Here is a 14,538-nt window from a genome sequence, read left to right as displayed (position 1 = left end):
TTGTGCTACCCCCCCCCTTATTTGATCATGATTGCCTATTATATTTATTATTTATACAGATAATTCAAAATTTCATAAGAACAAAATAAAAATAAACTATTTATAACCTCTTGAATTCTATATACATTTAAAATTGTTTTATTAGTTTATTTATTTTGAATAAACCAGAGAACAATTAAACACAAATTCAAATAAAATATTGTATTTATTTTTCTAAATAGAAAATCTTTTGAGTATTTGCCCAAGTCAGAACGGTACTTTTTAAACCTTTATTATTTTTTACATTTTAGAAAGGGTTCAATTCGTCAATCTTCTTCTTTATCTCGGCTGCAAAAACCGCAAATCACTTTTAAATAGAAATCATAAAAGAAATTATCCATTTTCCCATTGAAAATAGATATTTTCATCACAGGATGGAGACAGAATTTCAAATGACAATTCATGCAAAGATGCCAACGCCAGCCCATTTACAAAGCTTTGTCTCATCAAGTACGGATTAGATCACGCGGATTTAACGCTTCGATCCTTCCCCCAGACAACCTTGACTTTCGAACACAATTTGACGCATTTAACGTATTTTTTTCTCGCTTTTCTCTTCAATACTTTTTGTCGGCATATGCGTTTTACACGAAAAAGTAAAAGAAGACAAGTCCGTAAGTTTATAGATTGTTGATATAAGGACCAACACTTGAATGAATTTAAATATAAGAAACCAAATGCATCTCGCTCTGGTTAGTTCGGGGTGAGATATCCTTGCTTTTTTATTAAAACTGTTCATTTGTGGTTTCTCTGTAAAAGTGACTTGCGCACTTCTTGCTTTACGGAAACAAAAGAGAAATTATCACAACTAAACATTTTTCGAGTCATAAAAACGCCGATATCTTCCGCATTTTTATCAGATTAAGGTTTCAAGGGTACCGTTGTAAATTGGGCAGTTGAAATTACACTTACATTCCCTTTAAAGGGTTGAACGTTGTGAATCAGACTACGCGGAAATTCCCTTTCATGCGAATTTATATTCTAGGAGACATTCGTCTTCACTCTACACTTCCCTTAGTGTAATGAATTCAACTTCACTCAGTATTATAACTCATGGCGCTTCCTGCCCCCCTAGTACACAATCCTCAACTCAACACTCAACTAGTAATTCGACTCTCAAACTTAAACAAAAGTCACTCAGCTCAGAAAGGTAAGTCATTTAAGTCAGATAAAAAAGTCAACATTTTGAGTGTTTAAAATGGAATAAAAAGAATTCCCAATGCTAACTACATAGTACATATAAACTCAAAAATATCAAACCCTTCCAACGCAAAAAACCTTTGCTATTTTGACTGTTTGACTTAGTATTATAACTCATGGCGCTTCCTGCCCCCCTAGNCCGCCCCCCCCCCCGCACTTTTTGTTCAATAAACGATATCTATTGGTGAATCAATCATCATAGAAACCTAAACTTTACATTTAACCAAAAATCAGCATTTCCGGGCACAAAACATGTATCCTTTTAGTACTATACTAACTACTGGGTTACCCACAAAGGATGAGACTTCAGAGACGACTGTACATAATTTATACTAAATGTTTTCTAATATTTATGATTCCTTGCAACTGTTAAATTGTTTCTTTCTTCACCAAATCGTTAAATAAGCCATTAAAAGATTATTTCTATGTGGGTAACCTGTATGTAAGTATTCAGAAATCAGTAAACCGATTGTTGTCTTCTCTCTATCTTTTTTTTTCTAAAAGTTACGAAGGATTCAGTGATTTGTGAAGCTGATCTATATCTAAACTGCGCTCTAAAATGTTAGTTGCAACAATATATTACATATACAACAAATCCTGACTTTATTTCTTCATTAAACTACAAAATTTTTTATGTTTTGCTCTGAAAAATCAATTATTCTGGAATTACCGATTGAGAATTTGGATACTATACAGGGTTATCCACAAAGGATGAGACTTTAATGACAACCTAAAAGTTTTTAAAGGGACAGGCCGGCGATGTATGGTAATTAAACTCAGTATGCAGTGTTGTGGACAAATCTTTAGGATTCATTTGAGACACTGCATACTCAGTTTGATTTTACCTTACATAGCCGGTCTGTCCCTTTAAATATAAAGATCAAAATTGATCCTTGGCCCTCATATTTTTTTAAATAGTAGCAGTACATTGACAATTGTGGAATAGGAAAACGACATTACGCTGTTTAAAGCAAATAGTTTTACTTGTAAGTTATTAAATCATTTCTTCAGTGAAATGGGTTTCTCTCAAGGAGCATTAAATAGAAGGGAGATACAACTGACGCGGCCCGCCCTACCATATGATTATACATGCTTCGCAGACGGTACTCCATTTGTATATGAAATATTCAGAAAAGGTTATTGTATACGCGGTAATTGTACATCAGACAAATATGTCTTATACAAATGGAGTACCGTCTGCAAAGCATGTATAATTATGGTAGGGTGGGCCGCGTCAGTTGTATGTCCTTTCTATTTCATACTCCTTGGTTTCTCTATACTGCACAAATTCTGTGTCTCATTTTCATTGAACTAATTTACGTCAGAACCTGAGTCTAAAAGTCATTATCTATCTCCAGAATTGTCTGGTTCTTATTGTAAATGTGTTTAAGAGAAAAGAACCAGGGTGACATGCATGGAACCAAGGTTATAATGCAAGGAAAGTTATTTCAGAGTTGTACGCATCTTTTGTACTGCGGTGTACTGTCTCTGGGCGGTAATGTAAACACAAGACGGATGTCACAGCCTGACATGAGATTCATCTTTCACATAAAAATCAATGGAATATTCTGGTCAGAGGAAACTATTATGTGAATTATCAAAATTATCAGAATTCAATGCTTTTAACCTCCTCGGATACTAAACGAAAATTGATGCATCTATTCTTATTTACAAATTCCGCCCAGAGAGAACTTGTTTCAATATGTACGCAGAGTATACACAACTGCAATTAAGTTTCCTTGCATTATAACCTTGCATGGCACCAAATGTGCATGTAAAATAATAAATAAATTCTCTACAGTCGTCTCTGAAGTAAATCATTTTGGCGCAACTCTATTTCCAAACCCAAATCTTAATATGGAGTATTTTTCTGATAAAATGCGCCCATTATCATGAAATTTCCAAAAAATTATTTTACTAAATTTTGGAATGAAAAGAAAACATAGCTTTTTTACATTATGAACAATGTTACTCAAGGTTGAATGAGGCTGGGGAAGCACCTAGAACCAAACGATTATACTCTCTTAATAAATCTCCGAAATCCTCCAGGTATGTCATCGTTTTATTTAAGAAATAAAATAGTAATATAAAATGTCCTCTTTTCGACTCTCACTGAAGTCATGTATTTTATTTTACAATTTATTTCAATTTTTCAAATTTAAGAATACGACGAGATAGGAGAATGTCTACTCCCGTGGTAAAAATTAATTCACCGGACAACCCCTGTAGATTATTCACTACACAGGTAACAGAGATGTCGTCTTGAAATATATAGTAATCACTACACAGGTAACAGAGATGTCGTCATGAAATATATAGTATTCACTATACAGGTAACAAAGATGTCGTCTTGAAATATATAGTATTCACTACACAGGTAACAGAGATGTCGTCTTAAAATATATAGTATTCACTACACAGGTAACAGAGATGTCGTCTTAAAATATAGATTATTCACTACACAGGTAACAGAGATGTCGTCTTGAAATATATATTATTCACAACACAGGTAACAGAGATGTCGTCTTGAAATATATAGTATTAACTACACAGGTAGCAGAGATGTCGTCTTAAAATATAGGTTTTTCACTACACCGGTAACAGAGATATCGTCTTGAAATATATATTATTCACTACACAGGTAACAGAGATGTCGTCTTAAAATATAGATTTTTCACTACACAGGTAACAGAGATGTCGTCTTGACATATAGATTATTCACAACTCAGGTAACAGAGATGTCGTCTTAAAATATAAATTATTCACTACACAGGTAACAGAGATATCGTCTTGAAATATATATTATTCACAACACAGGTAACAGAGATGTCGTCTTGAAATATATAGTATTCACTACACAGGTCACATAGCGGTCGTCGTGAAATATAGAGTATTCACTAAACAGGTAACAGAGATGGCGTCTTAAAATATATGTTATTCAGTACTCAGGAAACAGATATGTCGTCTTGAAATATATAGCAATCACTACACAGGTCACATAGCGGTCGTCGTGAAATATAGAGTATTCACTAAACAGGTAACAGAGATGTCGTCTTGAAATATAGATTATTCACAACACAGGTCACAGAGATGTTGTCTTAAAATATAGATTATTCACTGCACAGGTAACTGCTATGTCGTCTTGAAATTATAGATTTTTCACGACACAGGTAACAGAGATGTCGTCTTGAAATATATAGTATTCACTACAAAGGTAACGGATATGTCATATTAAAATATATAGTATTCACTACACAGGTAACAGAGATGTCGTGTTAAAATATAGATTATTCACTACACAGGTAACAGAGATGTCGTCTTGAAATATATAGTATTCGCAATTCACAGGCAACTGATATGTCGTTTTGAAATATATATTATTCACAACACAGGTAACTGAGATGTCGTCTTGAAATATAGATTATTCACAACACAGGTCACAGAGCGGTCGTTGTGAAATATAGATTATTCACTACACAGGTAGCAGAGATGTCGTCTTGAAATATATAGTATTCACTACACAGGTAACAGATATGTCGTCTTGAAATATATAGTATTCACTACACAGGTAACAGAGATGTCGTCTTGAAGTATATAGTATCACTACACAGGTAACAGAGATGCCGTCTTGAAATATATAGTAATCACTACACAGGTAACAGAGATGTCGTCTTGAAACATAGATCAGTAATCTTCTTGTTTAAACACAGAAGCTTAAAAACTTTGTATATAAAGTAGCAGTTTCTTTTTTTTCATGTCAGATCATAACTCAAGAACCCTTTAACCGATTTGCCACAAATTTTTAGTCAAGAACTCAAGAGAACTACGAGAATTATTAAGCTTTGTTGACAAAATCTTAAGGGAGTGGGTAGACTTTGTAAAGAAAGTTTAGTATTTAGGTAAAACTGGGTTCCCAGTCTAGTAAGTTTAGCTGAATCTTTAATTTAGACCAAGTTAGCACGTGAACCGAAACACAATGCCAAATTTCTCTCAACCAAAGGATATCTCAACAAGAAGATGTCTTTGCAAGACGGTAAGAACATTTGTAATCCTTAAAACTTTCTCAAAAGTCAAAACAAATGATTTACTGTTTATTCACACTGAACTAGACGGAATGAGACATTCAAATTACTGCTTTAATCTTACACACAATTGTTTTGAATTTTTAAGGATCCCGTGTTATCGGACCTGGAAGAGGACTGACCAAAAACGACTCCTCCGTTCAATTAGACAAAGGTGAGAACCAACCAAAGCCCGAGATATCAATCCGTATTTTCGAGAATCCTTGGCCAGAGGAGGTTGAAAAGGCAGGAGAAGGGTCCCCTGAAACAGCTGAGAAAGCAGGAGAAGTGGTCCTTGAGACTAAGGAATCCGAAAAGCCTCAGGAATCCCCAAAATTCCGGTTTTCCAAAGCAAAGCAGAAGATTTGCGGATTTGGAGGGAAAGTTCAGAGAAAAATGATACTCGGCAAGTTGAACTTGAATGTTGCTTTACGAAAACAAGAAAATTGTGGTGCATCTATGCTGTATTTAATCGGGTCGGGGCAAGGTGGTTTAATAAGGTTGGTTACTCTGCAGATGCGCTCCAATGTTCGAAAAATGTCGTCTCCGTAGCATAGATAGAAAGAATCCACAAATGACGTCACTGATTATAGAGGAGAGCGTAACTGACCGTAACCTCATATGCGGATTCAATATCTATCTATTCTAAGGAGCGACATTTTCCGTACATTGGAACGCATCGAGTGTAACCAATCTTAATAAAGCACCTTTTTTCTTTTTTTAAACTTACTGCAAAAAAATATACACGTTTAAAATTTACCACATAATTGTACCACTCTTTTTTAGATTTTACTCTATGTTAAATCATGTTAGAATAACGGCATGGTTTGTGAATGTACAAAAATTGCAGAAGGAAATATTTTTCAGAAATACAAAATTAATTTTTAATATTTCGTGTCCTGTTCAACAACTACTGGACGTTTAGATTTTAGAAACCTGTCCTCCCACCTCAGTGTGCTTACTGCTTGCAAAAATTTTCGTTGCTCAAACTACCCAGCAAACAATTTCTTTTGTGGAGTAGTTCGCTTTGACGTCAACGTCAGGCTTTCAACATCGACCTGTGGAATTAATTAGATAATTTAGGTGGATATTTAAATATGTCCAGGAAGAGAAATGTGGCACATTAATGTGCTTTCTCGAGAGTATTAATAATAGGAATGAAAAAAATTATTTAAATAAAATAATATTTAAACTGAGCTGGAAACTTTTTTAATGGATACCATACCCTTAATCCGGGTTTCTTAACCTCGATACATACTACAGACACATTTTATTTTCTGCTTAATCCTTCCTATTGGATATGCATGCTGGGTTCTCTCATTGATTGAACCCGCAAAATCTCCTAGCTTCTAATTGGGTGTTTGGTTTCTCAAACGTCACTCTGATTGGTTTAATTTTAAGTATTTTCCTGGATATGCAGATTAACCTAATTATGAAGTCAAGCGTTGATCTCGATATCCACAATACTAGAGTTTACATCTCTGATAATATTTACAATAGATGAAGGTTTAAAAACGACCTTTACACTGTTGCATTGCACCTCTTTTACTATGTAAAGCTACAGAAGACAACTGCAAATTAAAGAAATTAGACAAAAATGCTCTCAAATGAGAAGTCTCTTCCTTTTCGGAAAGATAATTGATTTCAAAATTCTAATTTAATGTAAATGGACAAAGTGTTGTTTATAGAACGTCATTACATTTAAATTGTGTTGATATATCATCAATAATTTAATTTTGAATTCATTTTTTAAGAAGTGATTTTACATAATTTTATGGTCTTAACTTTTCCTCATTTGGTGTAGACACTAATTTTAAAATCAGAACATTATATTGGAATTTTCAAACCAACCTTAATGCAATCAAAAGACTTACCTAACTCTATATTTTGTTTAGACCAAATTATAGAGCTTTGCGCAATCCAAAAAGAACAAAATAAGTGTCTAAGCTGAAAAAAATGTATAATGAATATCTTAGATGATATATGTGATATATACAATCCAACTTTTTAAAAAATATGTTTTTATATATTTTTCATAAAATAACTGAAATAATACAAAATTGTGCTGTAAATGTTTTCCTCGCAAATTTTTGCATCTTTTCTTCTTCAATAGTTTACTATTTAATTCATGCAGAATTAGATGCAAAAATAATCTCTACCCGCACGTCTGTTTAGCTTTTCAATTTAAAAATTGAAGAAAAAAATCCCAAAATGTGTAGATTAGCCACCCAGTTGACATCTTGTTTTTAAACCCCTAATTATATTTGTCCAGGGAGCAGAGACAAAAGAACGATAAAGCCTGCGGCCTGGAGAAAAGAACACAAGGAAACAGAAATATGCTAAATTTATTCAAAGGCGACTTTTTAAATATTAACAAGGAAATTTGCAATTCTGGAGAGATATATAAAATTAAATTCAGAAAGAAAAATGATACAGCTAGAAAATGGAATAGAAATTTTAGTAGTTTAAAAGGGGAGTTTTTTAAAAACTAATATCGTTATTTTACATATTTACTAAAAAAATAATTATAAAAAATATGCCAATTTGTGAAATATTTAGTTTTGTTTCACAATTTTCCGACAGTCCCACCTTCCTTCTCTTCTGATTTAAACTGCACTGGTTTCTACAGGGTGTCCCCAATACACATGGAAATTGAATGACGACTTCTATATCGGATTTTTTAAATGTCAGATTATTTAGTAAACCTACTTTTTCAGTATCACATTTAAAACCGAAAATTAATAGAATCGGGATTTCCGAAATGTGGTCTACCATTTTTTACCTTCAAAATTGACAGAGATTCCAGTAATTTTTTTCAGGTTCCAGTGTATTTACAAAAATTTAAATAAAATAAATCTTAAAGATACAAAAAAGGTAGACCGCATTTTTGAAAGCTTATTACACTTTGAGTATTTTTTTGATGCACTTTGTCATTTTTCAATCATCGATATTAAAGACAATATTCAAGAGTCTCTCAATTCCCATGTTTATTGGAGTGTGGTAACAGTTCGCCAAATCACGATTTACAAAGTTACGTTTCACCCAATTACATTTTACCCAAAACGTTTAACCCATTAACGTTTCACCCAATATCACGTTTCATTCAAATCTACGTCTCACCCAATTCTACGTTTCACCCAACTCATGTTTCGCCTGCACTACACTTAGTGACTTACTGAAGAGTTTCACTCCCCCCCCCAAAAAAAATCTATTGCCAATTTAATTTTGAATTTATAAAACTTATATGTTTCAATTTATAAAATTTGTGTGCTTCACATAAGGATACAGTTGATATTCTATTCTAGTATGCAAGTTAGGCATCCTTTCGGAGTTCAAACATTAACAATAGCCCCCTAGATAAATTAGAATAGATTGTTCATGCAGACTCTGCAGACTGTAAAGCTGAAAATTGTACAACCCCTTGTACATCATGAACTTGTCATTTGAAGAGGTCAAATTGAATACGTTTTACTTCTCGGGGTCAATCTGTAGAGTATTTGTTTACTAATTTATTTAAAGAAGTTTAATAAAAACTAAGCCTCACCCATTAACTATTTTAGCTTTTAACCCTAAACAGGCTTGGTGAAGACGATATGAACAATCAATTCTAATTTATCTAGGAAAAGCCCCCTAGCCCATTCCTTGCCGCAGCGCTCGGCACAGAAATTGTCTTAACCTAATATTACCCAAAATAATGTGATAGACAGCACATTATTCTACATTTAAGAGGCCGCAGTGCCCGGCTCCCTAGCCCATCCTAGCCACAGCGTCGGCCCGGAAATTTTCTTAGCCTAACCTAACCCAAAATAATGTGAGAGACAGCAAATTATTGAACATTTATGTAATTAGCTACATTTAACTGCGCCACCATGTTGAGCTCAATTATGTAGTTTGCAGATTTCGAACAAAAAAGTTGCGGATTTACAACAATTCGCATTAAAATATATCACTAGATCGGGAACTCAGCTTTGTTTGTATATATAAGTCAACCCACTCAGATTAGAATTGTTAACCAATCTAAGAACATTCTCCCGAAATCCACAGTCAGAATTTGAGGCAAATCGGTCCAAGGGTTTATGAGTTATGATCGGAAATCAGGCAATAAATTCATGTGCAATGTGTTTTAGACGATTAAAAAAATATCGGATGAAACTCTTTTGTAAGTGTAGTTTGGGTGAAACGTGAAATGGGTGAAACGTGAATTGGGTAAAACGTAAATTGGATGAAACGTTATTTACCTTAAATTGGGTGAAACGTTTTGGGTGAAACGTGATTAGGTGAAATGTGATTGGGCGAACTGTTACCCGACCTTTATTGGGATACCCTGTACCTGGCTCCCAGAGATAGAGAATGTATTAAGTGCATGTCTAGAATAATTTTGCAGAATTTTAGCAACACTAATGTTTCCCTCGCTTGTGCAGATTCTCATTCTTTACTTTTCTTCAGAAAAAAAAGCAAAACTGTTTATTTAATTTATTCTTGTTTTCCATTTTATAATTTATTGATGTTTTTTAAGGTAATTTTTCCCGAAAAAAAGACAATGAATATGAATGAATATGTAATGTACTTGAGGACAGTGTAAAACCAAACCACCCCAGATAAAATCTTGGTTCGTTTCTGTGTTTTTTTTGTTGTTGGGGAGGGGGAACATGAATAGAATAATTTCGAATATGTTTATGTACGCCACAACGTTTACATTTCTTTCTTACACAAAATAATTAAATAAATAATCTAAGGTCGGAATTAGTGAATGAAAAATTTAAGAAATCTACTAAACTGGTAAACTTGCCTCTCAGCCTCAACTCATTCCGTGAACAACAGTTGATTCATTATTTAACTCCCGTTAACAAATATTTTGTAATTTTTTTTTCTCTAACCTTTCCGAATATTCCAAAATTATCCGTCTAACTACACAAAAAATAAAGCTGAAAGGAATTAACAATAAGTTCTGACCATAAAACATAAACCTTAGATTGGTTTGGCTTAATTTATAATGTTAGATTTACAACATGCTAATATATTGACGAAAATATTTAAAATTTAATTTAAAGGGACTGTAAGTGACCCTGCATGAAAGATGGGGAAGATACCGTCGTTTTTCTGACTCAAAAGTGTTTAATTCTGATAATTTCTTTAAAATCTTTAAAAAAAATCTTTTTCACCCTCATTAAAGTTGTCTCTAGAATAAATGAGAATATTTCTTTTTTTGATCAGGCGTTTGTAACACTAGGAGTTGTAATGGGAGCTTTTCTATTGTGTTGGCTCCCTTTCTTCCTGTGGTATCTAACTATCACTATATGCGGGTCAGCTTGTCCCTGTCCTGATGTAGTGGTCAGCATTCTCTTCTGGATCGGTACGTTGTTTATCCCATACCCAGGGATATATATGTAATATTTCAAAGTAAAGTTAGTATTTTTACTCTCTTCTCAATACTTTTCACCCAACAACTCATTTTTTCCTATCAAAAATTTTGATCGATCTTAGCAAATTTTGATAAAATCTTAATAAATTTTGATCGAATCTTAGCAAATTTTGATCGAATCTCAGTAAATTTTGATAAAAATTAGCCAAAGGGGGTGAAACGATGTGGACTTTCGTGAGAAAAAAAAACCATGCGAAAAAAACCAATTCCGCAAAATAATGCAAAACTGCTAAATTTCCCGAAAAAAAACGAAAATTTCCCCAATTTTTTGCGAAATTTTCGTTTGAACCCTTATTTCTAACTAACGTGATTAAATAATTAGTTTTTTTAAATTTCCATGTGTCCACAGTATAACGAAACTTCTTCATAGTGCACTAAGAAATATTAGATTTGGAATAAGATGCAATGTAATGTAGAAATACTATTAATTTTTTATACAATTATTAAAATATAAAATAAAAGTAATTATCTTTTCAGGCTATTTCAACTCAACATTGAACCCGTTTATCTATGTGATGACGAACCAGGACTTTAAAAGGGCATTCACTACAATCATAGAAAAACTATTCTTTTGTTCTAAAAAATCCGCGAGAAATTCAGCTGATTTCGAGGTTGAGATGTCACGGGTCAGTCAGGCTGAGAGCGTTTATCGATTTTAAATCAGTTTTAGTTTGAAGTATTTTCCAGAGCATAAAGATAAATTTGTTTATAGTGTTTTTATTTGCAATAATGTACATGTATGTAAGTGTACCCAATGCTCAAATTTTTTGAACACGTTTATCAAAATGTAAAAAAGCCAAATTTATATCTAAAAATAACAATAAAGAACAAAAAAAACTTTTTCACAACTCATCAATTGTATTGTATCAAAGTTGTAGTCTTTTCTATTTTTACTTTCGTGAAATGTTATTTTTTAATCCTTTTGTAATTTCATCCTCTGCACCATTATTGTCTTTCATTATACTGGAACCAATTATCCATTTCTCGAAATAGCTGATGAACAATAACTGTTCAAGGATTGAGGCGGAGGGGATGCAGGGGGGGGGGGTGGTAGATAGAAAAATGAAAAAAGACAAGATTTAGTAAATTCCTCCTCTACTCTATTTGTTCAAAACTCAACTCTTAAAGAGACTGTAGTCGTAGAAAGTTTTAAGGGTGTTAGGTACTTTCCCAAAGACATTTTCCCATGTACGACTTCCCAAGAGAATATTTCCCAAATGTGCAATTTCCCAAGCGGCAACTTCCCAAAGGCTAGGTTAGGCACACTGAGGCGCCTCAGGCTGTAAAGGTGTCCGATCGCTGCGGCTAGGATGGGCTAGGGGGCCGAGCACCATGCCTAGAACGGGCTTGGGGCCGACCGCTGCGGCTAGGACAGACTTGGGGAGTTGCCGCTTGGAAATTGCACATTTGGGAAGTTGCCTCTTGGGAAAAATTCCTTGGGAGTACCTATAAACATCGTTTTAAGTTCCCTCTTATTCACAAAGTAGCCCGATTCACAACGGTTCTCTGTAATCCTTTGGTTTTGCTAAAAAAAATGAAAAATTAAAAATGAGTTTTTGAATATATCCATTTTTTCTTTTTGTAAAAAAATGTCTCCAAGCAATTCATTTTCAGTCAGAAAAATTAGAAATGCTCAGCCATCCTTGAAGTTGTTAAGGATTAAAGTTGACCGCCGCTGTTGTGAGGATATGCTACTCTAAAAACATGGAGGTTCACGCTCACTTGACTTGTCTATTTTATACAGTCCCTCTTACTCAGCAAACAGAGATCAACTCAAGATAAATTGGTTTTATTTCCACTCTTGCCATCCAGAAATTTTAGTCGAGTTTCAAAGTGGAGTGAAGCTCTGCAATAGTCATGTCAATTGGGTGTTAACAGAGGCTTTTCAACCAGTTTGAAGTCCTGCTGCCCTCTTGCGAATTCCCGAGGTTGATTTCCCAAGTGACAATTTCCCAAGTGGCAACTTTCCAAAGGTTATGTTAGGCTAAAGATGGGCTAGGGGGCCGAGTGCTGCGGCTATAACAGGATAAGGGGCCAATCATTGCGGCTAGGACAGACTTGGGAAGTTGTTCATTTGAGAAGTTACCACTTGGGAAAATACACTTGGGAAGTTGCCGCTTGGGAAAAAGCCGTTGGGAAAGTGCCTAACATCTAAAAATTCAGCGTTGACACTTAGTTTTTGGCACGACTATTTCAGATTTTAATTCCACTTTAACAATTACAGGGTTACTCACAAAGGATGAGACTTCAGAGACGATTGTACGGAATTTTTTCAGTTCGTTTTCTTGCATCCAGGGCGTAAATGTATAGTTCTTAATCATTTAGTAAACCATCAATATTTGTCATTGAATGCAGAACCCATAAATCAAGCTTTACATCGTCATATTTTTAAGAGTTTTTGTGTCGTCTTCACAGTCTCATCCTTTGTATAGGTAACCCTGTAGTTTTTTTATCCAGTTCTGTTTGCTGGGTAGCAGCTGTATATGTTTCATCCAGTTCTGTTTGTTGGGTAGCAGCTATATTTGTTTCATCCAGTTATGTTTGTTGGGTAGCAGCTGTATATGTTTCATCCAGTTCTGTTTGTTGGGTAGCAGCTGTATATGTTTCATCCAGTTCTGTACCCAAAGTGAATGTCTTTAAATACTTTAAATACTTACTATAAAATTGTTCTGTTTGTTGGGTAGCAGCTGCATATGTTTCATCCAGTTCTGTACCCAAAGTGAATGTCTTTAAATACTTTAAATACTTACTATAAAATTGTATGAGAAGTATTTGTCTAATTATTAGATTTTATTTGGTTGAAAGATTCATATTTCATACTTAATTAATACTTTTTCGGATCTATTAAAGTGGTAATCGGTCTATTATATTGTTAATCGGATACAAAAAGTTGATTAGTCGGGACAATAAAGTAATGTTTGTTAACCGGGAAGATAATGTGATCACTGAGGTATATAAAATTTAATTGTTGTCCCACAATATAAATCGAAAATTCAATGTGATGTGTTTGATATATATAGATATTTACAATAATATACATATATATGTTAATCGTTTACTGTTGGGGGGGAGGCTGTTATGCAATTCAATGCATTATTTTATGTATAGTATTTATTTATTTTTAAATGTTGGAATTTGTAATAAAATGTACAATTTTACAGAAATAAATGTTTCAAAAAAAATTAAAAATTTTAGATGGAAAAAAAATATTACTAAATTATATGATTTGAACTGAAAAATTAAGTAAAGTGGATTTCGAGATCAATACTTGATCTCCTCTATTTATTAATCTAAAGACTAATTTAGTTCATATCCGGAAAATTGGCCATACCGAAACAATTCAGGTGTCGATTGTAGAAACTGAACAGCTAATTAGGATCCATGATATTTCAAAATTTGGGCGGGCAATAAATGATCCATAAATGATAACTCATATTGGTTCGAAGATGGTAGGGATATCCAAAAGAGAGGATTAGCAGAAAATGAAAAGTGTGAATATAGAGATAATTAGCAATCCAGCATTTTATAAATTCGTTCGTTGTCTCTGAAGTTAGTACAGTGAAACCCTTAATAATGAATACATCGAAAGAATTGATCAAATGTCGTATTCTTCACTTTCTGATAATGGAATGTTGCAGATATTTAGTTTTTTAATTAAATGATTATAAAGAACTCTTTAAAACTGTTCCCGCATATTCATGGCTATTTTTTTTATTTTCGCAAATACTGAAATTTACGTAATATAGTATGAAACTCGTTGAAAAATTGTCAAGACGACATTTGATAAATTCTTCCGATGTATTCGTTATTAAGGGT

At 33.6% G+C, this 14,538-nt stretch overlaps 1 protein-coding gene across 1 annotated transcript in view; it reads left to right on the top strand.

Annotated features, from left to right (window-relative positions):
• LOC111707232 (octopamine receptor beta-3R) overlaps positions 1–11,562 on the top strand; it is a 32,898-nt gene extending 21,336 nt beyond the window's left edge. Inside the window, exons 8-15 of the mRNA XM_023480292.1 lie at positions 1,025–1,189; positions 3,217–3,288; positions 3,403–3,484; positions 5,188–5,272; positions 5,410–5,706; positions 7,573–7,625; positions 10,515–10,653; positions 11,200–11,562. Of these exons, the coding sequence (XP_023336060.1) occupies positions 1,025–1,189; positions 3,217–3,288; positions 3,403–3,484; positions 5,188–5,272; positions 5,410–5,706; positions 7,573–7,625; positions 10,515–10,653; positions 11,200–11,381 (1,075 nt within the window). The 3' untranslated portion in view covers positions 11,382–11,562. The remainder of the gene's footprint in view (positions 1–1,024; positions 1,190–3,216; positions 3,289–3,402; positions 3,485–5,187; positions 5,273–5,409; positions 5,707–7,572; positions 7,626–10,514; positions 10,654–11,199) is intronic.
• The last annotated feature ends 2,976 nt before the right edge of the window (positions 11,563–14,538 follow it).

Source organism: Eurytemora carolleeae, unplaced genomic scaffold, assembly GCF_000591075.1.
Source record: "Eurytemora carolleeae unplaced genomic scaffold, Eaff_2.0 scaffold591, whole genome shotgun sequence".
NCBI classification, from domain to species: Eukaryota; Metazoa; Arthropoda; class Copepoda; order Calanoida; family Temoridae; genus Eurytemora; species Eurytemora carolleeae.
The sequence above is the reverse complement of the archived record's forward strand: the minus strand, read 5'-3'. Positions and strand labels throughout refer to the sequence as shown.